The sequence below is a fragment of the Balaenoptera ricei genome, chromosome 7 (genome assembly GCF_028023285.1).
Source record: "Balaenoptera ricei isolate mBalRic1 chromosome 7, mBalRic1.hap2, whole genome shotgun sequence".
Taxonomy (NCBI): domain Eukaryota; kingdom Metazoa; phylum Chordata; class Mammalia; order Artiodactyla; family Balaenopteridae; genus Balaenoptera; species Balaenoptera ricei.
Genome location: NC_082645.1, coordinates 82,493,314 through 82,520,980, shown reverse-complemented (window position 1 = coordinate 82,520,980; position 27,667 = coordinate 82,493,314). Strand labels below are relative to the sequence as shown.

Genomic DNA, 27,667 nt, shown 5'->3' with positions numbered 1-27,667 from the left:
TTATACATGTATGCCATGTTGCCCCAAACTGGAAAATATATTGTTTTGGAAAATACTCATTAGAGAATGTTCATATAATTTGAAAAACTTGTGTGTGTAAAATGTACCTGATGAATGTATGGTATATAAATTATGTATGGTTATTTTAATACTTTACACATTTTTATATACCCTTATATCTCATTTATAATTAATATTATATTAATTACAAGGAGCAGAAAGAATACTTCAAGATTTCAGTTAATCTAAGAATTTTATTTGCCCGTAGAATACTTCACTATTATTTTTCCCAGCAGGAGAATAAGTTTTGCATTTGGGTCTTGGTCTTTCCAAGTGTAGATGAGATAGTGTGGGGCACACTGCCATAGAGGTCATTTACTAGGAATCAGAAATTGACTGCAGATAACCATTATCCAGTTGATCTGATTTATATTGATACTTACTTATAAATACAAATGCTTATATATAGTACTTATATATAGTATTATATATATAAATGATTTACTAGTTGGTCCAGGTTAACTTCTACATTTACAGAATTTATTTTTCTTTAATGTAGAAAAAAATGAGCTCTTTAAAATTTTTCTGAGCTGTTTAGCTCTGTGTAAGAATTAAATTTTCTATAGGCAAGGGATTTAATATAAGAAAGAGAGAGTGTGTGGATACTGGTACTTAAGAATGGTAGTTATTAAACCATAAAATATAAAGTAAGTTTGATTAAATGGAAATCTGATGTAAGCATGTCTTTTTTGAAACATGTAAAACTTCTATAATATAAAAAGTCATTTTAAAAGATTAACGTCTATTATTTTGAATTGCCATGAAAGACACCAGATAATTTCTTTGACCATCCTTACTGGTAGGTCAGCATTTCATAGTTTTCTCGAATCCCACTTCTGTCCTCTAAGGGCTGTCTTTTTTTTCATAGTTCAATTTCTGGCTAGATTTTCTCCTTACATGGAATGTAGTTTTTAAGGGAAGATGCTCATGATATAACAATAAGCGGGAAGCAGACACATACACCATAATTCCAGCTAATACAGCATGTAGGAAAAAGTCTGGAAGGAGATTTGCCAAAATGTGAACAAGGGTTGTATCTGGGAGGTGAGATTATGGATGATTTGTTTTTATTGCCTATTTCTACTTCTCTTTACTTTCCAACATTGGTCCAGCTGCCATTACTAAGTAATGAGAAAAATAAGTGATAAAAGAATCTGGTGAAAATGGAATGGGAAATAGCTGGGTTTACTTTCAGTGTAATTCCTCCTTTGAAAAGATCCCAGGGCTTAAGAGGATGATCTAGCTGAGAAGTATTGCCAACTGAACTTCAGGGAAAAAGGCAAAGCAACCTTCCTGTTTGTTTTAAAATGCTGAAGACGGCTAGGAATGGTTGCCTGTTGATGGAGTGCGCAGATTCACATTATGGGGCTCATGTGAACACCTGGGAAGAAATCAGTACCACACACTGCTATAATTTGTAACATTATGTATAAAAAACCCATTTACAGAGTATCCCACTTGACATGATTGATTTTCTTTCTCCATGAAGTATGAATTAGAGATTCATAATGTCCTGTCTGATTAGGGTATAGTAAACATCTCTGGCATGACACAATTTTTTCTTTACATCTCAGTCTTAGTATTTAACAGAAATGGGCTTGATATTGAAGCTAGGAATTGAGAATGCTTTTGCTTTTCTCCTCTAATTTAGCATTTCCACCTTAATTCTTCACACACAAAATTGGGGGTATTGTGTAGCATGGTTGTAAAACTGGAAATATTTAGTAATGCATTTTTAAGGACTGAGAAAAGTTGTATAAGTTAAAGTGAAAGACAGTGAATAGGAATTACAGAAAGATTTGGCTTTAGAATAAGTTTATCTTCATTCATCAGAATGGGATCTCCCCCAGCACACATCCCTATCCTTTCAAAATCCATTCATTGTAAAAACCTCAGGTGGTGTTTATATCAGTGCTTAGAAGTGTAGTCTGTGTCTCTTAGATCTCTTAGACATCAATTTTTTTACCCCATGTCTGGCTAGAGCAGACCTAAGGGGACTTCCCAGCATAATGAAGTTTTGCTTGAATCTCTGGAGATGATGGTGTGAAACAAAAAAACCGGGATTGGGGGGATGGGTTAAAAACTTCTATGTTTTCAGCCTCTGATCTTGAAAACTTATGACATTTAAAAATTTTTGCTTTCATCTTCAGAGAGAAAATTTATCTTTAGCTAATCAGAAGTCCAAGCAAAGTAAATTCTCTGAAAATTGACCTGAGTTCATGGGCAAACCTGGATTTGAGCACTATTTAACCTGTTTCTGAAAGTAAAGATGGCTTTGGTTTATCTGAATAAACTCCAGAGGAGGCAGGAGGCCCAGACATATTATTATGGGACCTACTGGAATGAATTTGAACGACAAAGACAGGTTTAATTCTGAGTAAATGACCTTCCTACACATTGGAGAGGAGGATCAGCTTCATCTGCACTTACTTGTCATAGGACTGTCACAGTTCCTCAAATGAGCTTATGCTTGCAGAAAATGAATGGGTCACCTGGGCAATGTGTATTCTTGAGTTTTGAAATGTAAGAGGTTTCAGAAATTGTCTTGGCATGCTAGGATATCTATTTTATTCTACATAGTCTTTCATAGACTATGGTCATTCATTCATTCATTCAGACCTGCTTTTTGTCCTTCCTTCATTTCTTCTACTCATCTGTCCATCTATGTCCCCAACCATCGTGAAGTATTTAGCTAAGTGTCAACTTTGTGCCAGGCAGTATTCGAGAACTCACTGATTCCTGGATCAGTGAATAAGCTTAGAAATAGTCAGCTTCATTGCTGTTTACTGAACTGCTTTGTGATCATTAATGATAATAACAGGACATTGCCATTTGTATGAATTATATAGTGCTTTCACATACCTTACCTGTCTCAGCCCTAGGAAGTGGACAGGATTAGGAAACTGCATAGCAGAGGTGCATGTGGCTTGTGTAAGTGAGAGCCTCATCTCTGATTGGCGCTCAGGTTAGCGTGCTTTCTAATATGCGGTGCCTTGCCCAAACAGAACCTTTGTGGGTGACTTTTTATTGGGTGGGGGGAAAGGGGTGGCCTCAGCCTCTTATTTGTACTGTCAGAGCCCCTGCTCTAACCTCCATTCATAAGCCCCTTCCCACCAACATCAGAAGGGCCTTTTTGCCCCTTAGATGGAGGTTTGGTGCTTTTCATTCTCTGCCAGCATACTTTACGTTTTATTGCCTATTTCTACTTCTCTTTACTTTCCAACATTGGTCCAGCTGCCATTACTAAGTAATGAGAAAAACAAGGTCCAGTTACTTCTCTAATCCTATTAGGTTCTTCCACATTATACTGATATTGTCTGTCTTTGACTTTCAAGATTGTTTTTCTGAGTTTTAGCAGGGGAGGGCCTGGCCCTTTCAGGTTGCATTGGCCCTTGTTAAAGAGAAGACAACCTGCGGCACCGTATAAACAGGTGAGCACGTCCCTAGAAATGTGGGTAAATTTCCTCAAAAGCATGAGAATTAGAATGTGTTTACTCTTTTCCAACTTGTGGCCTCTGAATAAAAGAGCTTATCAGTAGGAATCATAATATTAAGAATATAATAAAGGCATAAAGGCAGTGGTTAAAATCATGTTTTCGAATAAATTCCTATTAGCTTGATTTTTTTTTAGATTATTCTATTTTAATGAAACAGAAATGATTAAAGGAAGAAGAACATTTCCATTCCATCCATCTTTATGGTTCAAAATAGTCAACTTCTAAAACTTGAGGAAAATCCAGATTTTCTAAATAGGAGCAAGCTATTAACTACTACCTAAGTGAATCTTGTAGCTATTTAAGGTGATGGATGGTGTTTCAAAGATCCCAGTCTTTGAAACAAAACGATTTCTTGCAGGGAGTGGCCTGTAGAACCTTTTTCTGAGAGGGCTTGGAATCTTATACCAGTGCCTAGAATTAATGTAGCTGAGTTGAGATTGCTTTTTAAAAATAAATTTTGAACAGATAATAGATGAAAAGAGTATAATGTTAAAAAGACACAAAAATGAAAGTAAATTATCTCCCCAGCTTCATGCCCCAGTCACCAGTTTCCCCTCCCTGAAGGCAATCAGTTTTACCAGTTTCATGTGATCGTTCTAGAAGTATTTTATTCATATACAAACATGGAAATATTTTCTTCCTTTAGGCAGATGGTAGAATGATTGCTTTAAAATGCAATGTCAGAATGACACAATTACAGAAACCCCTTTACTTGGGAACAAGTTTAAGTTCTTTCTACCTTCCCAGTCACCCCCAACAAGTACAAAGTGCCATCTTTGGACAGTGGTCACCCCCCCCATCTGTGGTGGACGTGGAGCTGGCACGCTCTTGCTCTGAGGGACCTCTTCATTTGTATTTAATGTAAGCTGGTAAGTTAAAATTTTAAAAATAAAAGCCTTTCTATGTCTTATCAGCATTTAAATAGAGGCAGCTAAATCTTTTAGTAACTCTATAAACGAAAGTGTCCAGAAGATTATTGAAAGGGGCCAAAATATATTTCTGTGATTCATGACTGGCTTCTGCTGTTCAGAAGGGACCTGAGAGAGAGAAGATGCCACTCGGCAATGCTTTCCTCCTTCCGGGAGCTGGCCCAGACTGTAGGTCCTTCTAGGTTAATGTGGGAGGCCTCACCCTTCTCCTGGTTCACTGCCTCTAAGGCAACATTTTTTTTTATTGAAGTATAATGGATTTACAATGTTGTACCAGTCTCAGCTCTACAGCAAAGTGACTCAGTTATACACATATAGACATTCTTTTTTTATATTCTTTTCCATTATGGTTTATCCCAGGATATTGAATAGAGTTCCCTGTGCTATACAGTAGGACCTTGTTGTTTTTCCATTCTAAATGTAATAGTGTGCATCTACCAACCCCAAACTCCCAGCCCATCCCTCTCCCTTCCCCCCTCCCTCTTGGCAACCACAAGTCTGTTCTCTATGAGTCCGTTTCTGTTTTGTAGATAGGTTCATTTGTGCCATATTTTAGATTCCACATATAAGTGATATCATATGGTATTTGTCTTTCTCTTTCTGACTTCACTTAGTGTGATAAGCTCTAGTTGCATCCATGTTGCTGCAAATGGCATTATTTCGTTCTTTTTTATGGCTGAGTAGTATTCCATTGTATATATGTACCACATCTTCTTTATCCATTCACCTGTCGATGGACATTTAGGTTGTTTCCATGTTTTGGCTATTGTGAACAGTGCTGCTATGAACATAGGGGTACATGTATCTTTTTGAATTGTAGTTTTGTATTCCCAGTAAGGCAACATGTTTTTATAAGCGGTAGCTTTGGAGAAAATACTCTTCTTTTTTTATAATCCAAAGGAATAGTTATATGTATTCCCCCTCCATAATTTGAGGCCTAATTAGCTGCCACATCAGGCTGTGGAGAAACCGTTGTCAGGTAGAGTGCTCCTTAGTCCGTATCCTTCATCTTTCCTGCCTGTGAGCAGGGCTGGCCCTGTGGCCAGTGGCTCCTCCCTTATCTGATGCTCCATCATCACGCCCACGTTTGCTTTCACCTGTTCTTGTATCTGTTTCTCAGCAATAGCTTTCTGGTCTCCTCTTACAGTTAGAGTTTAAAATTGTAGCTAAAATAGAAGCATGAATACCAACTTCTCTTTTCCGCCCTTTTGAGTAGTCTTCCCAGTTACCTCTTCTCATAACTAAAATGTTCAGGGACATTAATCAAAATTCTGCTCTCTCTTCTCTCTCTTCCTCAGAGGGGATGTTGCTTAGTTACACCATTCTTTAAAATCTTGAGTGACCTTCTAAAACACTAAATGATATGTGAAGATGAAACCTCCCACTCAGCATGAAACATTCCTCTATTTTAGGGGCAGAAGTCTCCACTGGTGTCCTCCTGAACAGTCGAGGTGCAAGCAACTAGTTCTGTCTGGTACTGGGTTTTTCTCTCTGGTGACCAGGACCAGCCTATGCATTTGGTTTTGTAACTGGTGATCTGTGTAAGTCCCCTTGGCTTTACACTGAATCGTAAAGCATTGTGAAGCTGTCAGCCCTGTGGGGGTTTTTTTGTTTTGTTTTTTTTAATTAATTAATTAATTTATTTATTTATTTATTTATTTTTGGCTGTGTTGGGTCTTCGTTTCTGTGCGAGGTCTTTCTCTAGTTGCGGCGAGTGGGGGCCACTCTTCATCGCGGTGCGCGGGCCTCTCACTATCGCGGCCTCTCTTGTTGCGGAGCACAGGCTCCAGACACACAGGCTCAGTAGTTGTGGCTCACGGGCCTAGTCGCTCCGCGGCATGTGGGCTCGACCAGGGCTCAAACCCGTGTCCCCTGCATTAGCAGGCAGATTCTCAACCACTGCGCCACCAGGGAAGCCCCAGCTCTGCGGTTTTTGGTGATCATGTCCACAAAATCTGCTGTCCACAATGAGAATGAGTTTATCTTATAGTTTCAGGGATTCTAATTTATCACGGGGGTTGGAGATTTTTGTTTTAGCAAGAAGTAAAGTAACAGTCAGAACGGGTCAGCTAGCAAAGCTGGTCTGGCTAGCAGCATCTACAGATAAAAATAAGCAGACACTTTTTGGGGTCTGTTTGTTTCCTAGTCTTTTACCTCGCTGACTATTAAAACATTAGAAAAGAGGAGGTGGCATCCTAACTTGAGAGGGAGTTCGGGGAAGATGTCTTGTAAAAATGCACTTCTCTTTATTGAAAAACAAGCTGCTCACTGACTGGCCATTGGCTGGGTCTGTGAGGCACTGCTGCAGGCAGATTCACAGACTGCTGGTTCCCGGCATGTAGAACGTGATACTAATGAGCTCATGCCCGCAGAATTCAGTCCTCCCGCCTGTCACCGAGCTTGTTCTGCTTTGACAGGCCTTGTGCATGTTACTTAGCTTTGTCCTTGCAGAATACATGCTATTGGTCTTGAAGGAAAGCAAGTGGGACAGTGGTTTACTCAGATCTATAGTTATTACATTTCCATAATCACCAAAAACCTGTGTTAGTGCTCACTCAGGTCACTTATGTCGGGCTCCAGGGGATTCATAGTAAAGCTAGAATTGCTGCCAAGGTCGTCTTGCTGGTCCTCAAGCCAGCATGCTCATTCCTGCTTCCCTGTTTTTGCCACTACTCACTCCTAACTCTCTCCAACCCCATTTTTCTCAGCTGAACGTTTGAGTTCTGTTTGTTCCATGAGACCTTTCTGACTCCACTGTGCCCTCACGTGGAATATTTTCCACGATCTCCACGTTTCTACCTGGCACTCTGCCTCTTCAGTGCTTCTCTTCTGGATTTTGTCATCTTAACAGCTGTACTGTAAAACACCTGCTAGACCAGAAACCTCTCTCTGATTCCCTTGCGCTGTCTAGCATAGTGCTGGGCGTGGTAAAGATCTTTCACTTCATGAGGCCAACTATGTTGTGAATCACTGCATCGTGATTAACGTACGTAATGGAAAGACTCGATATTTTACCCATGGTAGATCTTTTTTTTTGAGATTTAGTATTTTTTCATTGATGGGAAATAATATTATATTTTTATATGTAATATTCCTAAATATTCCTATATAAGTTCCTGAAGTAGGATTTCTCTTTAATCATTGTATCTTTTTCTTAAAATAAGCAAACCAGTTACTCTGTAGGAGACCATTTGGTGCTGTCAGGAAAGTCAGTGCAAGATTAGTTTCCTTGGGGAATCACAGCGAGTGGTCCCACTTTAATAATCCAGGTGACTCAGTTGAGAGGGTAACTCCACTCCTATAGGCTAGGACTCTCCTCTGCAACCTGCCCATCAGCGTCATTGCCTATATTAAATGACACCTTGGGAAAAAAGACATCTCACAGGGAAACTTCAGTGACTCAGATGCTCTGTATACAGAGAAATTTCAGTGACTCTGGGTTTTATCTTTGACACTTGTTGCCTTCATGGTAATTGTAGTTACTTTCCAAAAACAAGAATTGACATTTGTATTGCTTTTTATCAAGTTCAAATTATATAGTGTATAGATATATATACATACACACGCACCTATAGTTATATCCAATATATATACATACACCCGTACACACCTGTGGAGATGTAGATATATATTTACTGGTGGTTCCAAAATATGATCCCTACTAGTGGCTACATTTAAGTCACTTGGGAAATTAAAATAATGCAGGTCCCCAGACCCTCTCACCACAGAGTCTCCTACAGCATTCTTTTATACTCTGTTAGTCTGCTCTTTTTTTATTCCCATTGACAGCTGCAGTCTGTCTATATTGTAGAGGATAGGAGTGAAGGCTTTGGAATGGGGCAAAGCCCCATTTGATGGAGGTTGAGTCCTGACTCTGTCGTTTCTTGCTTGTTTGACCTTCGGCAAACCTCGATACTTCAGCTGTTCTGTGGGGACGAGAATTTCTGCCTCCCGAGGTAGATATGAGGGGTCAGTAACAATGGGGGCAGAGACACAGCCCTGTGGTCCATCAGCAGCTCCTCAGTGAGTGGTAGCTAGTCTTATTCTTATCTCTACACTACTTATATTTCGGCGTGTTGTTTTTGTGCACTGTTTTTCTAATATATTTGGGGTGTTCTTAGAAATTTTCAGAGAAGCCTATAAAATCAAACAGGAATTGGTATAATCTGTTGCCTCTGACTGGAAAAGAAGGGATCGCTCAAAGAGTCCTGAGTGGGATTTTCTGAGAGGTGGCGAGGTGGATTTCCTCAGGTGATGCCTAAGGGACTTGTTTCAGTGTTTAAATTACTGTTTTTCTCCAATCAATTTACAGCGGAGATAAAAATCTGTTTCAAATACTACCACGGCATTAGTGGAGCCCTGCGAGCCACGACCCCCTGCATCACGGTGAAGAACCCCGCTGTGATGGTGAGTGCCCCTCAGGCTGCTTCCTTGAGCCTCAGTCCCGGAGGCCTTGGTTTCTATTTTTGCCCGTGCAGCTCTGGCAGGGTTATGGGAAACAATGCAAAGGAAACACATAGCAGTGTGGGCGCCGTTTTGGGAAAGGAAATAACTTACAGGATGGCTTAACTAAATCCATAATGTAAACCAGTGGGAAAATATGGCTTGAGTTATAATGATTCTGTATATAGTCAACTCTCCAGGGAACGTATTCCTGAAGGAAATTGGTGAGTGCCCATCCATCATGGAAGGTTCTTTTTAAACTTTGTCAGGGTGGCCAGTTGGTAGGAAATGGTGGCGTTTTGCATCTTATGTGAATTTAATTTACATGAACTCAGTGAGTAAAAGAGAGAGAGAAAAAACAATTTAAGTAGTGGGTGATTCTCCCTGCCAGTCAGTTTAACAGACTTTTACCCCAAAGAGAGTGTGAGATGGGGATTACGAATGTGCCATTCTGCAGGACAGAGTGTGGGATCCCTCTTGATGCTGAATTGAACTATAGTGCTTAAAGGTACCACACATAAGTTTGGTATCACGTGGCCACTCAACAGAAGCCAACCTTTTCACCAGGTCCTCAATTAAAGAAAGAGATATCTAACTTAGCTTCGGAGGAAACTGATTGTGCTGGACTTTTGAAGGAAAGTATGTCCATTTCCAACATGGTACTTTCTTAAGAATTACTTTTTACTATTTCATGATTTTTCACTACACCAACTAACTTTAGAATCTTAACAGCTTCACAGGATGCACTCCATTGTACATGGGAGGTTGAACTCAGATGATTCTTGGAGTCCAAGATATATAAATCATTGCAGTGTTTATAAGTCATTAATAACAATCAGGTCGTGAAAGTATAGAAGAAAATTATTGACTCTCGTAATATAGAATCCTCGTAATATTGTGTGTGTGGGTACACATTTATAGATGCATGCATTTTTGGAAATAAGCAAGTGAACAGGTTGACTCCCTGAAATTCAGAATGTAATCTCTGCAGGTGGCATTTTGAAATTGTCTGGCCCACCAATACGATATCAAGCAGTCTTCTCCTTTCATTTCTTCATTCAAACAAATATTCACTGGGTGCCTACTAAGTGCCAGACATTATACCCACCACTGGGAATGAAATGACAAGCAAAAACACAGCCCTTGCTCTCACTGGTCTGGTGGGGGAGAGAGACATCAATTAAACTGAATTGTATTTATTTGAGTGATAATTACTATGAGGGGCAGTGAAATGGGGCTATGAGAGCATATACTAGCAGGATTCATCCTGCTCAGGAAGGTCTTGGAAAGCTTCCCTGAAGAAGGCGTGTTTTCAGGACAATCTGAAGGATGAGTAGAAGTTACTTAGGTGAAGAGGAGGAGGGAAGAGCATTTTAGGTAAAGGGAACAGTATGTGCAAAATTTTCAATATCTAAGTACTCTGTTCCCATTTGAATTATATTTGAGTTCCTATTATAGTGAACAAAGTATAGAATATTTTTAAAAAGCCCATATTTACTATATAAGACTTTGAAGGTTCACAAGGAGAATAACAATTGTTGACTACAAAGCCTGCCATGTCACAGTAAGCCCTGGAACACACTATAATTAATATTCTAAATAGAAAAATTATAAAACTAGAAAAGTGGGGCTGTTTATAATAAAACGTTTGAAAAATTAACTATGTGTGAAATTAGATAATAGCTTCCAAACATGACTTTCTGGAGTCAGATTTTCTTGGATTTGAGCAGTTTCCATGATCAGATATCACTGACGGCCGGGAGCTTACAGCCTGGTGAGCATTGATCTTGTTCCATTGATTTTGCATTGAGATTATTCTGTCAAAGCCTGTGGATAGTTGGAGATAATTAATTTGCTTCAGACAGGTTTTAGAGCACCTTAAAAGCTTCATAGATACAACACTGGCAATCATAATAGAATATTTTGGTTCAAAGGCTGACTAATGGAATTGGTGGTCAGTAGATTTCTGACGAAGCTTGAGACAGTTGGGTCTATATCTGCTATTGAGAGGCTGTGCCAATGGGCATTTCACTGTGGGCTGTGCACTGTGTTTCTATGACAGCATGATGTTCACCTAGGAATGTGACCTGCGTGTAGATATGGTACTGACTGACAACATCGATATTCGCAAAGCTCATTTAGTAGGATCATTCCATGACTAGATGCAAAGAATAGTTGGGCAGTAGCAACCACACTTTAATGCTTGATGACACTGGGTTGGTTGGCTCTCACCAAGTGCATATGGTTTATTATATTGTGCTGTACCCCTCTGACTCATCATCCCTAGGTTAAATAGAGCAGAGACAGCACCCAACTGGCCAGATAGCATCACTGTCTCTGCCTCATCCTGCTTTCACCACACACACACCCCTGGACTATAAAGTGGCAAACAGAGAGGTAGTACAGACTGCATCTGGGACAAACACTCAGCAACAGCTGCCCTTCCTGTGCCAGGCATCTCACAAACCGTGGCCTCCCCTCAAATGGACCACACTGCCTGGAGATGTGCCCCCTCCGAAAACATGATGTCTCTTCATGCCAAGTGAGAACAGTGAGACTTTGCTAAGATTCATAGTCTGTCATCATTCAAAGCCTACTTATAATGTTCTAAGAAATTATAGAAACGAAAGAAAATGCCCTCGAATTCTCCTTTTAAAAATGTAATTCACTGTCTGGCAAAAGGCTAATATGAAACAATTCTCACATAATTCACAGATAAACAGTGTCCTTTACAACAGCGTGGTAAAATGCTCATGTGAACTAATATTCAGAGAATTCAGCTTTATCATTCATGACCATAAAGCCAGGAAAGACCAACCTGACCACCAGATATAGGAACATCAGTGATAATAAACACATCTGTACTCAGTGTTTAGAGAGAGGTTTTTAAATAAACTCCCTTCATAGATTTAAGCCAGGAAAGCTCAGAAGTAATACTGTCAACCCGTATTGAAACAATACGTGGTAGTGAGTGATGGTCGCCTTTATCTGTCCCTGAAGCGAAGGATTTCCTGTTCCAAGTGACACATATCACTGTGTACTCTGATGAATGGCAATGACGTCAAAGTATGCATGACAGAGAAGACATAACTTTTTTTTATTCTTGATTCATTGCAAAAGGATATGTGAGAAAGGAGACTATATGATTAGGATGGCTGCTCTTTCCTTCCCTGTGGAGTTTCTCAGTTACTTCTTGCAGGACAATTTGCATCTGGATAGAACAAAGTAGAGATGCCTGGATGGTACCCTAGGCATATTGCAAATGATATGTGAAACAATCAGGAAGCAGTTAAATGTCACACAAAATAGTTTTGACTAAGGTACAAGAAGTAGAGAAGGAAATGGAAAATTTTTTTTCACGTTTTATTTATTTTATTTTATTTATTTATTTTTGGCTGCGTTGGGTCTTCGTTGCTGCTCACAGGATTTCTTCTAGTTACAGCGAGCTGGGGCTACTCTTCGTTGTGGTGTGCGGGCTTCTCATTGCGGTGGCTTCTCTTGTTGTGGAGCATGGGCTCTAGGCGCACAGGCTTCAGTAGTTGTGGCACGTGGGCTCAGCAGTTGTGGCACACGGGCTCTAGAGTGCAGGCTCAGTAGTTGTGGCGCACAGACTTAGTTGCTCCGCAGCAGGTGGTATCTTCCCAGACCAGGGCTCGAACCCGTGTCCCCTGCATTGGCAGGTGGATTCTTAACCACTGTGCCACCAGGGAAGCCCGGAAATGGGCATTTGTATTTCAAAATTTGAATGGAATTTATTTTGAAGCTCCTCAACTTGACTTGGATTAGTGAAAGTTTTATCTCTTGGTGGTGTATGATTTTTAAGGGAGGTGGGGAGTGCCACAAAGATAAGATGGAAGGGTGTAATATAAACTTTGGAATTAAAATGTGGTTTCTATTTCTTGACTATTCAAAATACATTCTGCCTTCAAATCTGTCTCTTACAGTGTTCTGGACTTCTTTTTTAGAGGACCACAAAACCCTTTTTTCCTAGTGTACCATAAATTGAGCACTAATTGTACATAAATTGAGAGACTTAATCTGCTATGGTCTGTAAATGACTCGTTTCAAGTAAGATATAATTTACTCAGAAGCTTTTAGAAAAAGCTTTACAATACAATAATCAGTACAATAGGATTGCAAATTCTTATTATTGCTAATTATAATAGCATGTGCCATGTACCAGTAGCACAATAAAATAGGAGTCTGCAAGGGCAGTGGGACATCCACATGGTCACTCAGAAATATTTAGCAAGAGAGGATAATTCTACATATATATGGATGAGTCTGATGTAAATCACCTGTTTAGTTTATTCTAGGTTTTCCTAGTAAATCTGAAGGAATTTGATGTTTGATTTTTAAGTTAAGGGAATGTTTTAATACCATAATAGCAATATAAGTATGCTTACTACATGTCAACTATATTCTTTTTAAAAAATATTTATTTATTTTATTTTTGGCTGCGTTGGGCCTTCATTGCTGTGCGCGGGCAGTCTCTAGTTGTGGCGAGTGGGGGCTACTCTTCGTTGCGGTGCGCAGGCTTCTCATTGTGGTGGCTTCTCTTGTTGTGGAGCATGGGCTGTAGGCACGCGGGCTTCAGTAGTTGTGGCTTGCAGGCTTAGTTGTGGCGCATGGGCTTAGTTGCTTCGCGGCATGTGGGATCTTCCCGGACCAGGGCTCAAACCCATGTACCCTGCATTGGCAGGCGGATTCTTAACCAGTGTGCCACCAGGGAAGCCCCAATATTCTTAACCAAAGAAATAAAAGGACATAAAGTAGGTTGATTCATATCCCAGGGAACTTGGAAGCTCATATTGGTTACATTTTGGGTAAAGATTAAATTTAGGTATGACCCTTTCTCTAGTCTCTGAGAATCTGCATTTATGTCTCACTTCCAAGATTTGTAGCATATGAAAAGGCATATACAATACATTGATACAAAAATCATATTTGCAAATATATGTGTTTCCCTAAGAAATTTGAGAGGTACCATATTCCTGTGAAACTTCACATATGTGTTTTTTCTCTGCAGATGGGGGCAGAAGGCATGGAAGGAGGTGCTTCAGGAAGTCAGCATTCTCGAAAACTCGTTAGCTTTACGTTGTCTGGTAAGGATGTCTTTAAACATGATGTCCAGGTGAAAAGTGTGTAATTTCAAAGGCATGAATAGTCACTTCTGTCTACACTCTCATATATGATATGTGAGCAAGTTTTTTTTTTTTTTGGTAATACTTCTGGAAATTCAAGTATATCTCTTACCATGAAAAATTAGATTATTAATATAAACTCAGAAAGCTTCCAGCAAGTTGTCTTGTGATGAAAAGACCATAACTGTGTATACTTACTTAAAAAAAACTGTAATGTAACATGTGCTAAACCCACTGTAGAGCTTAGATTACTGAAAACAATTTGTGCTTGCCTCATCTAGAGAAAGGAAAAATTTGGAGACTAGTGAAAAAAAGCCAAGGGATACTCCTATTTCTGTGAAGGAATACATATAAAGAATTGAAAAGTGGATGAGACAATTTTTTGTTGTTTATTTTCTGGTTAGTAAAATATTCTGATTTTTTGTATATTTATCATACAACTGAAGCACTGCTTTTCAGGTTGTGAGTTGGAACTCATTGGTGATTTATAGGATTAATTTAGTTGAAACTAGCAATTAAAAAAAATAGAAAAAAGTCAGAGTTTAACCACCAAAGGGAAATGTTTTTCATAGAACACCAGTTTATACAAACTGAAAATTTCACACACAAAAATATACACACCTATGTATGTGTATAATGGGTTTCAAGATAAATGTATTTCATACATAGATCACTGTCAAAAAAAGTTTCAAAGCCACTGATTTAAAAAAATTAATCAGCAGTCATAAAGTCAAGAATACTCTAAGAAAATCAGTATTTGAAATGGACTTTTAAAACAGACGACCATACTACAATACATGTAAAATCAAGTCTAACAGTTGTCTATCACTGTAAGATGTTTTGTTTTCATTTTTCCATTGTTGTAGTGCTTCTGAAATTTAAATTAGATTCACTTTTTCTTGGCTGCAAAAAAATGTTACGAATGAAAATAGAAAATTAAAATAGAAATTTTCAAGAGTGAGAGTTAGAAGGCTGATCTTGAAAACACAAGTCCATGATGCATGAATATCACGTATAATGGAAGTGTGCACATTAGTTCATTGCTGGCCCACAGCCTATCTGTGTCTGTTCTAGCATGTTCCTTCTCCTCCCCTTCCCCCGCCATACAGGTTACTTACCATGAAAACCATTTTGCTTTGGTTCTCTGGCAAATCTCAGAGGCTGTAAACTGGTTCAAATTTGGCCAATAAATATATTTTGGTTGGAACCCTCAGGGTTTTAAAAATATCTAGATTTTTAGAAAAGCACTTACTACCACTGCCTGTGATACTACTCCCCACCCCCCTTATCTGTCTCTCTTCTGAAAACACTTCAGTTGGCTACTTGTGCTTTAGACCTTCACAGTTCTGGGGTGGTTGCAGGAAGAGAAATCATTTATAGATTTATTCGTTTATAGATATGGAACAATTGGCCAACCTCCATGGCTCAGAAAACTTAGCTTGACCATACCACGGTCTTCTTAGTTTAGAAGCATTGCCCTAAGCTTTCAAATGATCAATATCACTCTAAATATGACACACACATATTGATTTTGACTCCAGAGGGGCTGTTAATTAACCCACCATGGGAGAATGACCACGTAGAAGTTGAAAATCCCAGGACATTTTCCTAAAACGTAGGAAATAAGCTTTGGGGCACAGCCAAATGCTTTTTTTTATATACAGCTTTTTCCAACATCCACCTCAATACACATGGAGGCTCGCTACCTAAAATCTGTTTTATTTCTTACCATGTGATCAGCTATTTGCAGATGATGTATAGAAATGGCTAAAAATTATAGAAGATGAAAGCAATTTTATAACGGTAATTCTAAAAAATTCATCTGGTTGTAGCATATTGACAGTGGATGATAATATTTATGGAGTGCATTTAAGCACTGTAGAATGTCTGTCTGCAAATGTTCTGCTCTTGATTATCTATGGATAAGTAGGGACACAAATAATTGAACTCTACAGCTAAAACAAAAAACTGTTTTTTGATGACTATCTTAAACCTTTTCTCCAAGTAAGAAGGATATGTAACCTGTCATAACTTTGTGACTTTGAGTCCTTCTTTAGTCTATTAGGTGATATGGATATTTATGAGCAATAAAATATATAAAAGATAGAAGAGAGAGGCAAGAGATGGATAAAATGAACTGAATAATCAGAGTACAAATAATTGGTAGTATATTGTGTTTATTTGTACGATGTCCCTTGTGGAAAAGGGTTAATAGTGACATCTTTCATCGCTGTGGCTTAATCTTCTGGTGGATGCTTTTTCGTCAAAGGAATGTTTTGCATGAATAATTTAGCTCTGTCAGACGTCATGGCAGCCATTTCTGTACATGTTACTCCTTGTTTACTGCAAAGAAATCCCTTCTTGAGAAGTAGATTTAATATCTAAAGAATGTCATTCTCTTGTCTGAGTCTGAGGCGAGCACAATCAAGAAAGGTAAGAAAATAAATATGTAAATTGCATTTTCTCTTAAAGCTATTTTATGCTAAATAAAGCCAAGTGAAAACATGCAGCATTATTAAATTGACAGTAAAATGCAAATGCTGTATTAATAATGACTCCATAGTTTAGGAAGTGCCAGGGATGGGAACTATGAAGCTAATGAGATTACAGCAGCTTCTCTGAAGTACTTGTCTAGTTCTTTACTCATCTTTCCCTTCTGCCACTGGCTTTTAGATCAAAGATCTTACTATATTTGATGCAGTGTTCTTAACATAAGGTCCTCTTGTTTGAATTTTTAAATCTTTTCTGACATATTAGACTGTCTCCCGCTACTGCCAGTTATGAGTCATTAGACAGTCCTGGTCTGTTTTCATCACATGTTATCTAGGCCACAAGTTCTTGCTGGTCATTGGTGAACCTCCTCCAGGGAGTATGGTTCTATGGGCAACCCCAGGCCAATTCTGTCCTTCTAAGAAAGACTTTGTGTTTCAGGAATGGGCTTGAGTAGGATGACCCTGGTGACCTCCTAAAATGTGGGGTTACTCTATAGGGTCTCTTCCCCAGCTGATTTGGGTAATCCAAAGGTCTTTGAGGATTCAGAGGCCGTCCACAGAATTTTTTTCTGAACCAGTGGTCAGGACTTCCCTACACTGATTATAACTGCATAAAGTTACCTAGAAGCTGTCTATTCTCCCAGAAGCTTTCAAGATCACTTAGCTCTCAGGGCAACCTTATTCAAACTGATATTTTCAGAAAGGCATTGCAGATCCAGTGAAGCCAGCTTTATTTCCTGACATTTTTGTATCCCTCAGCTTGACCATTTTTAAAAGTTTTAGTCTCTTCACTAACCAGACTTTAGCCAGAACTTTTAGCAGCTCGCATAGTATGAAATAACAAGTGGTGACTCTAAGATGAGTTATGGGACATTCATCAAATATTTAATTTACTTAACAGCCTATTGAAAAAATAACCTTACAATTATTTAATGTAGCAGATAGCATTCAAATTTTAGAAATATTTCTGGTCTCCTTTTATTTCCCCTAACTTTCATTTCATTTGTAGAATATGTATGACGTTTTAAATATGGCACAACTGAATGTGTGCTCTTAAGTTTCATCCCCAGTTAAACTTAAGTCAGTGCATCTCATATGTGTGTATAGAAGATTCACTTTTCTCTCATGAAGGAACATATTGGTTTTCTTTTTTAATACACTATTTACTAAGGGTTTCTCTCAAGACATTGTGTGAAATGCTAGCTGCCAAGCCACATAGAAAAAGGTGGTGAAGGTGCACATGTTAGGATCAAAACATTTCCCAGGAAAAGTCATTTTAGGTGTATAAGGTGGTAGTAAAAGTTTGGCTTCATTTTGCAGCCTGTTAGGAGACCTTCTGCTGGAACTAGTCATAATCCACTTGTCCTCACTTACCTAAGCAATCATAGTGTGAATAACTTTTTTGTTTTACCAAATAGTTTCTGTTTAGAGCTTCCTGTGTGATTATTGAAGAACAAATTGTCGTTGAGCTGCTTGTTCTTATCAAGATATATGAATCTTTTCCCCTTCTGTCCCTCTCTTCTCCCTCTCTCTTTCCCTCCCTGCTTCCTCCTCTCTTTCTTTCTTTAAAGATCTTCGGGCAGTTGGGCTAAAGAAAGGGATGTTCTTCAATCCTGACCCTTATCTTAAGATGTCGATTCAGCCAGGGAAGAAGAGCAGTTTCCCCACCTGTGCCCACCATGGGCAGGAGAGGAGGTCTACTATCATCAGTAACACCACAAATCCAATTTGGCACCGAGAGGTAAGATGATTGTAAGTGGCCTTCTACTTGACAGTTAGGAAGTTGGCCAACTCCATCTCCTTCCACTGGACTCTGTATCATTGAACTGCTTATGGGTGTGGGCAAGATGGTTGAGGTGTCTAGAGGTTCTGTTAGAAAAAGGTACAATGAAAATGAGATATTCCCTTCTAACCAGGGCTGGGTCTAGGGTAAATCAAGTGAGGCACTTCCTTCAGGTGCATGATTTATAGGGTCCAAAAGACTCGATGATCAAAATTAATATTTCAATGCAATATTTAAAAAAAATCAAAATCAAGGCAAAAATTCATGATGAACAAAATATCAAAATTCTGTAAGGGCAGCATCAGTAACAGTGCCTTGCCAAGCCATATGGGAGCCTGAGGCAGAAGGAAAAGTCAATAATACTGATCCCATTTTTATTTAAAATTTTGATATTTTGTTCTAGCATATACTCAGTACAGATTAAAGGAATTTCTCTCCTTACTGTCTGGCAAATGGTTTTTGGATCTCCATTACAGATTTTAGTTACTTACATGAGCCATTCAAGGAGTCGTCATCCTGAGGCAAGGCAGATTGTGTTGATGGTATTTCAGACTCTCTCACAGTTACAATATGTTACCAGTCATCATAGTGCATCATATCAGTGAAATCAAGCCCAGGGTTTTCCCACTGGAACTATTTAAAGTCAAAGAATGAACAGAGACATTGCTTCTTTTCTAGGGAGCAAAGTGTGAGTTCTCCCGCCATTTCTCAGGGAACCAAGACACATTTCATATACTAGCATTAATGAGTGCTTCTAGACAAACCTGTATTGGCATGGGAGTTGCACAATTAATTAAATCACTCCCTAAATGTTTAATGACAATAATATGTTCTAACAATGTTGAACAAGTATTTCATTGGAGAGGGAGATACTTCAGGGGATCTAAAACCAATTGGAGAAAAGATGTGGCTATTTGAGACTTGCCAGTGCAACAGGATGTTTCTCCTGGGCAGTTTTTATGGTTATTTAAATGGATAAATACTACATGTTTTCTTATTCCTGGTTTGAAAAACTACTTACTGTCCCCAAATAGTGAATAACTCTTAAAGGCATACCACTTAATTTAACACATTAGAAGCCTAGAAGACATAAAACGTTATCTCAAGATGAGCACTTAGAAGGCACATAGTGGATATAGTAATGATACTAGCAATAACTTTATTTCCCTAACATTCTTTTTTTTAATTTTTTAATTTAATTTTATTTATTTTTTTATACAGCAGGTTCTTATTAGTCATCAATTTTATACACATCAGTGTATACATGTCAATCTCAATTGCCCAATTCAGCACACCACCATCCCCACCCCCTGCGGCTTTCCCCCCTTGGTGTCCATACGTTTGTTCTCTACATCTGTGTCTCAACGTCTGCCCTGTAAACCGGTTCATCTGTACCATTTTTCTAGGTTCCACATACATGCGTTAATATACAATATTTGGTTTTCTCTTTCTGACTTACTTCACTCTATATGACAGTCTCTAGATCCATCCACGTCTCAACAAATGACTCAATTTCGTTCCTTTGTATATATTCCAAAATATTCCATTGTATATATGTACCACAACTTCTTTATCCATTTGTCTGTCGATGGGCATTTAGGTCGCTTCCATGACCTGGCTATTGTAAATAGTGCTGCAATGAACATTGGGGTGCATGTGTCTTTTTGAATTACGGTTTTCTCTGGGTATATGCCCAGTAGTGGGATTGCTGGATCATATGGTAATTCTATTTTTAGTTTTTTAAGGAACCTCCATACTGTTCTCCATAGTGGCTGTATCAATTTACATGCCCACCAACAGTGCAAGAGGGTTCCCTTTTCTCCACACCCTCTCCAGCATTTGTTGTTTGTAGATTTTCTGATGATGCCCATTCTAACTGGTGTGAGGTGATACCTCATTGTAGTTTTGATTTGCATTTCTCTAATAATTAGTGATGTTGAGCATCTTTTCATGTGCTTCTTGGCCATCTGTATGTCTTCTTTGGAGAAACGTCTATTAAGGTCTTTTGCCCATTTTTGGATTGGGTTGTTTGTTTCTTTAATATTGAGCTGAATGAGCTGTTTATATATTTTGGAGATTAATCTTTTGTCCGTTGATTCGTTTGCAAATATTTTCTCCCATTCTGAGGGTTGTCTTTTCGTCTTGTTTATGGTTTCCTTTGCTGTGCAAAAGCTTTTAAGTTTCATTAGGTCCCATTTGTTTATTTTTGTTTTTATTTCCGTTACTCTAGGAGGTGGATCAAAAAAGATCTTGCTGTGATTTATGTCAAAGAGTGTTCTTCCTGTGTTTTCCTCTAAGAGTTTTATAGTGTCCGGTCTTACATTTAGGTCTCTAATCCATTTTGAGTTTATTTTTGTGTATGGTGTTAGGGAGTGTTCTGATTTCATTCTTTTACATGTAGCTGTCCAGTTTTCCCAGCACCACTTATTGAAGACACTGTCTTTTCTCCATTGTATATCCTTGCCTCCTTTGTCATAGATTAGTTGACCATAGGTGCGTGGGTGTATCTCTGGGCTTTCTATCTTGTTCCATTGATCTATATTTCTGTTTTTGTGCCAGTACCATATTGTCTTGATGACTGTAGCTTTGTAGTATAGTTTGAAGTCAGGGAGTCTGATTCCTCCAGCTCTGTCTTTTTCCCTCAAGACTGCTTTGGCTATTCGGGGTCTTTTGTGTCTCCATACAAATTTTAAGATTTTTGTTCTAGTTCTATAAAAAATGCCATTGGTAATTTGATAAGGATTGCATTGAATCTGTAGATTGCTTTGGGTAGTAACTTTATTTCCCTAACATTTAATATTTACAAAGTTTTTAACCATGTTACCAGTACAAGCCTGATAAGGGGGGTGTAAGGGATGAGATTATCATCTCTCCATTTGTGTGATTAAGAAACAGAAGCTTAAAATGTTTATGTAACTAGCTATTCAGAGGCTACTAGTGCTTAAACTCTGCTCTCTTATTCTAAGCAAGTGCTTTTTCCATTAAGAAGATGACTAAACTTTACGGCCCTTTGGTGAAATTAAATTGTTATGACTAAATAAATTTCGTGACCCCTAAGTGTAAAGCTGGCTGGCACTATTCACATCACTGTGGTTGCCTGGATACTGCCAGGGGAGGAGAGAAATGGTTCAGGTTAGATTCCTGGCTCCATCACTTACTTTTCCTGAAAGCCTCATCATTAAAAAGAAAATTTTATCCTTGTAATATATGTCAAAGTCTTTGTAAATGAGTAAAGCTCTTTATTTTTATTTTATATCCTTATTAATATCCAATCCAGTTTTCTCCAATGGCATTCTTAAAACAACACATCTTATCTTAACCTCATACTTTTATTTTTCTGTCCCAGAAGAAATGTCCCTGTGTGCCTTTTAAATTAAGTAACTTGCATTTAAGCATTGTTTTATTTTAATATAAACCAGGGAAACCATAATATCCTTTAGATGTTCCTACTTTAACCACTAAGTGAAGGAGTATTTTAACCTGTGGTGTGCAACTTCAAAAATACCATGGGAAAAAAAAAAAAAAAAAATACCATGGGATCAGGAATTAAAATTGCTGTTAATCAAATGTATCAGTTAAGTCTAAGCCACTCTATAACAAGGTATTAAGTATTAAAGAATTAAAATGCGTTAAATATAGTGAGCACTAAAATTGTATTGTGCATAGTTTAATATTTGATAGCGTCTCCTAAAACTGTTGAACCAGGAAGGGTTGGATGATTGAAGGGGCTTCCTTTGTCATACAGGTCCTAGCTGTTGCTTTTTAGTCTTTGTGAATGTTAATGATTCTGAGTGAATAAAGGATTGACAATAGCTGCAGATTTTTCTAGCAATGTGGACTCTGTGTGTCGTTAGGATTTAAGAGATACTATTTTCTATACTAATAAACTGATATACATAATTTCATATTTATCTCTTTTTTTGACTCAACACGTTATGTTTTGTTTTCAGAAATATTCCTTTTTTGCACTCCTTACTGATGTCTTAGAAATTGAAATTAAAGACAAATTTGCCAAGAGCCGTCCTATCATCAAGCGTTTTCTGGGGAAACTAACCATTCCAGTCCAGAGGCTTTTGGAGCGGCAAGCCATCGGGTAATCAGCCCTCACACGTAGGGGTCTTGTTGGGATTAGTTCCTACTGAAGCAACTGAAATGATACTTTGAAGTCGGAGGACTTTTCTTACTGATAAGAAGTGGTAACATAATTCTTTTAAAAATGAAAGTGCTCATATACTCATTGAAATGTGCAGGGCAGAAAGCACTTTATTTTAATTATATACCTTTTTTGGGTTATCTATCTTTTCCAAGATGTACCTACCATTATTACCATTTCAGTGTCAAATATCATAGTGCTCAGTTGTTTTTGAGCATATTGAAATCTTGCTATAAAAAGCTCTCCCTAGAGCAAGATCTGAGTGTCAGGTTGACACCTCCTGATCCTGATTAACCCCATCCAGAGAATATGTTATTCCTGAGACACCAAAACCACCTTATTTTAGGGCCCTTTAAAACAAAGCCTAGACTCTGAGAAGGTGTTATAGTGGAACTCTTAAGACGTATACGTTCATTCAGACAACTAGAAATTACTTGTTGAGAGAATTTTAAAATGTGATTTGACATCTGTTTTCTTTCTGTGAACTTTTTGTAAGCTGTGAATCAAGTAGTTAACAAATCGTAACGTGCCTCCATCCCTTATTATAAATGGTGTATATATTTTCACATGGTAAGTGCCAGCAAACCCAGTAACACTGGTGCTCTCAGGTGGCACTGGGGGGCATCTTTTTCATTTTAGGAGAACATTATGAACATGTGATAATAGTAGTGGTAGTAGCAGCAGTATCAGTGATAACAGTAGTTGTAGTAGTGGTAGCAGCTGTAGTAAACCAAAGTAAACAAAAAAGATGATGAGACCCTATTCTATGTCAGGAGCTAAGTAAATTACACTCATTAGCTCATGTCATCTTCTTAACAACTCTGAGAGGTGAATAATGTGATTATACCCATGTTGGAGATGAGAAATCTGAGGCTGGCAAGCCAGGGGTGGAGCTGGGATTTGAGCAGATCGGTCAGCTCCAGAAACCCAGCTTCTCTGCAACACTTTAAGGATTAACAGTGATGTAGTACTAGTCTAGCTAACTGAGGAAGGTTGCTCATTCCTCTTCACCTTGCAGCTAATTAACTGTTCGATTCTGGCAAGTCACAATTTCTTCAGGCATTAGTTTCCTCATCTGAAAAATAAAGTCTTTAGACCGATGATCTCTAAGACCCCTTCAAAACCTGAAATTAAGAGATTCTAATGGATTCTCATTCTCTGGCCATCAGAGGCAATGGTTGAGCCAGACCACGTGAAGTAGAAATATTATGCTGAAATTCTAGCAGCCTGGTTTAATTTGATAAAACTGGGAAATCACAGTTATTTTTAAGGATAGCAATTATTGCTTCTAGTAGAGATAATATTATTCGGGAAGTTTTAAAAAATTATTTTTAGGATAGAAAATGAAAAATTATGAAGAGTGAGAATTAACTCTCATTGGAAGTATACCTAGAATTTAGTTTATATAAGTATAATCATATAATTTATATAATATCTGTGACCCTTGGCAGAGTGTCAATTTATGTATACTAGTGAGAATGATCAAGGAAAAATAAAACCTTATCAGTGCTTGAAACTCCTGTTAACTTGCTGGCTTTTCATTCAGTCTTTTAAAGAACTGGCCACATAGAGTACTGCCTGTCATAGATTCCATATGTACTGGAAGGAAGTCCAGCATGAATTCGTAAAATATCAGAATTATGACATGTTTCTACATAAGTATATTAAAAGCATTGCCTGATACGTAGGAATTTGCTTTATTAAATAAATATGATACTACATATTAGTGTATTGGCTATTAGCATCTAAATATATTTTTGATCTGATTATTACTTTCTATCAAGTAATTGATACGTCTTGAAAAATGCTGAGTTTTCTTATGTGTTTTGTAGACTGCAACTCTCTGAAGTAGCTGAGGTTTTTACATGGTGAGGTTTTATAGGATGAGCTAGAAGTTCTTACTCATTACCTATTTTAAGAGCATTGGTTTGAATGTGACATTTTTCAGAGAGTGGCTTGCATTCTGTCCAAAAGGCACATCACTTTCCCATGCTTTGTCATTTGCTGTGATTACACTAGTGAGAGAATGTCTCAGTCAGACAGTGAGAGTTCTTTGGCACTTATTCTTTATAATTATATATCATAATAATATATAATATAGGGTACACAATTATCTATCATGGCAAGAGGCAGGATGAATCAGATGAGACTGAGTAAGAACAAGAAAGAGGTGAATCCCTTGACAGGCACTCAACAAGGATAAAACCCCCTTGACTTGGAATCTCCAAATAGGGAGGCTTTCCTGTACTGATAGATTGAATAGTTGAGTTGAGTATCTTGTCAGTTTGGGTAAAAAATAGCACTAACACCGGTTAAAATTCTTTTTTCCAAGTAAAGAGCCTCATTTGTTAAATTTATTCAACAAATGTGTTGGTGTGTATACATATAGTGTCTACTAAATGTTAAGCACTGTGTTGGGTATTTGGGATATGATAGTGAGCAAAAGGATGGATGCCATTCTTAGAATCCCTACTAAACATTTACTTCCTAGCTAAAATGCATCACTTTTATAAGTTTTTATCATCAACACCAGCACTTTACTTTTACTGGCCAAAGAGGAGGAGAGGAGAGTCAATTTAATTTTAACAAAGAAATGAAGATTTTTATTATTCCAGGACTGAATGTCCAAAGACGTGGGTGAGGAACCGTAATGTTGAGAGTAGGTCCCAGTAGTTCGCTGCTGGGTTCATGCGTTAGTGGACAAAGGTGGAGCATCTCTGCGTGTCAGGCACTGTCTAAATGCTGGAAGACAGTGGTAAGAGAAAAAGACATCCCTGCTGTCATTCTGGTCATTATAGAATTATTCAAACACTCTAATGTAAAAGCATTTAACGTACCTGTAATGTCTAATAGTTAAAAATGCCAATATATCCCTTTACAGAAAAATTTTTTTTAAAATACCAGATTAAGTAGACAAAACATTATGATAATGATTGCATTGAGAAGAGCCATGAGTAAACATCATTAAAATGCATGCTACTGAAAGCAGCCAAGAATCACTGAAAGTGTGCATAAAATGAGATCTGATCTGGGGACTGCAGAGCAGGGGCTTCTGTGTCAGATGCATCTGTGTTCTAATCCTGGTTCTGTCACTTAATTGTTGCCTGGCCTTGGGCAAGTTACTTACCCTCCCTATGCCTTAGAAAACAGGGCCACCACCTGCCTCACAGGGAAGATTGAAGGAGATGATGCATGCAAAGCCCTTATCAGAGTGTAAGCACTCAATTGGGGGAAACAAAGCTTTTTAAAAGCATCAATCAAAAAATTATTACAACATTTCTAGGGAAGAAAAGGAAAGAAGTAAAGGAAATGATCTTATTGTTTTAAGAAAATCTTGCTATGAACTCAAAGAAATTCGTAAGAGCTGAACTGGGATTTTACATTAGCATGTAAATGTGTACAAGCTAATGTAAAATCCCAGATAACATCTATTTATAATTGTACTGAGGAGGTGGAGAAGAACAAGCAAAATAGTTATGGAGATTAATAATCAGTAGCTGACCAGAGGCTCTGAAGTGTACAGTGGTGCAAGTATTAGGTAGAGGCCTTGTGTTTTCCTCCTGAAGTTGCCATTAGAGGGCAGTGTGAGAGCAGAGATAGTGTGATTTGGTACTATCCCTCTGATTATTTTCCTTAATTAAGAATAAATCAGATTCTGAACAAAAAGTTGCTTGCATACAGAGAAATGATGTGATTGTATTTGACTTTGACAAATAAACACGGAATTGAAAAAGATCAACCACTCCATCCTCGAGGAGGCTGGTAGCCTGAGCCTGGGGCCAAGGTGGGGCAGGAGCTGGGCCCAGTTGTGGTCCCCTCCAGCGCACCTCCAAGTGTGGCAGCGAGACTCCCGACAGTTAGTGCAGTTCTCCAACTGTCCCATCAGTATGGCTCTCACAAGCTGCCTGGAGTATCAGTGATAGGCTCCCCAATAGTGAGGGCCAACAGTGAGCCCCTTACTTTACAGGTGAAGAAGGGGAGGTGCAGCAGCCCCCTGCCTCTCACACAGCTGGAGCAGCTGTCAGAGCCCGGCCTGTTCTCACGCTGCTCTCTCCTAACTCCCTGCTCCTGTTCTTCAGGATACAACAGCACTGTGCCCTCCATGTGATAACCCTTACCTGTGCGCCTCTCTCTCTCTTTTGTTTTTTTTTCTTTTGCTTGGCCGGCCGTGCAGCATGCAGGATGCGGGATCTTAGTTCCCCAACCAGGGATGGAACCTGTGTACCCTGCAGTAGAAGCACGGATTCCTAACCACTGGACCACCAGGGAATTCCCTGTGCCTGTCTTTTTAGAACCTAACTCCTATCATGCTAAATGCTAAGGAACCAGACCTTCTATACATTTACACTTGAGTCAGAAAACACCCAAAATTTTAGGCCTTTCTCAGCTCCTTGATGGGTTTTAAAATGCCCTTTCTCTGGTCACTCTTAACAGTGAGAGAGCAAACAAGTGCCCTTTAAAAAAATCATAACAATATTGTACAGTATTGCATTTTCAGCCTTTACTGATACTTTTCCTTGTGACAAGATTCCCTTTTATCCCTGGGTTTATAAGTATTCATTTGTACAAATGAACAAAATTACACTGACTCTTAACATGCCTTTGACCTTTTATTTTCATGTGAGTGTGAAAGTTTCAAGAGAAATATGTGGGGTTTAGGAGGTGGCCTATGGGAAGAAGATAAAGGCTGACACCAGAGTAGTAAGGATGAAAGAACCATTTCTCCTCTTGCAGTGATCAGATGCTCAGCTACAACCTCGGCAGAAGGCTCCCAGCTGACCATGTGAGTGGGTACCTCCAGTTCAGAGTGGAGGTCACATCTTCTGTGCATGAAGGTGAGATACCTGTATAAATATATTGCTCTAGGAAAAACTTGTTAAATCTTACTCTGTTGTCAGTTTACATTTGAACAGAATTGTTTGTATCCTGTTCTGAACATAAAATAGCTATCAAATGATTACCTGCTGAAGTTTTCCAAGCAGATTTAAAAGCCTGTTTATCAAAAAATCTCTCTTAGGTTTTACCTGCATTTGGAAACTGGGATGTGGAATTTCCAGCAGTAGTGAACATGTAAACCTCATATGTCAAACTGACCAGCAATATATGTACTCGTTTAGTAGTGAATAGTAACTCTTAGCAAGTTGGTGATACTGTAAAGAGACCTCA

At 38.5% G+C, this 27,667-nt stretch overlaps 1 protein-coding gene across 6 annotated transcripts in view; it reads left to right on the top strand.

Annotated features, from left to right (window-relative positions):
* HECW2 (HECT, C2 and WW domain containing E3 ubiquitin protein ligase 2) overlaps nt 1-27,667 on the top strand; it is a 363,403-nt gene that overhangs the window by 188,784 nt on the left and 146,952 nt on the right. For all 6 annotated transcript variants that reach the window (XM_059928399.1, XM_059928397.1, XM_059928396.1 and 3 more), the window contains 5 exons: nt 8,799-8,893; nt 13,959-14,034; nt 18,137-18,306; nt 22,299-22,441; nt 27,236-27,336. In XM_059928399.1, coding sequence (XP_059784382.1) covers nt 8,799-8,893; nt 13,959-14,034; nt 18,137-18,306; nt 22,299-22,441; nt 27,236-27,336 — 585 coding nt within the window. The remainder of the gene's footprint in view (nt 1-8,798; nt 8,894-13,958; nt 14,035-18,136; nt 18,307-22,298; nt 22,442-27,235; nt 27,337-27,667) is intronic.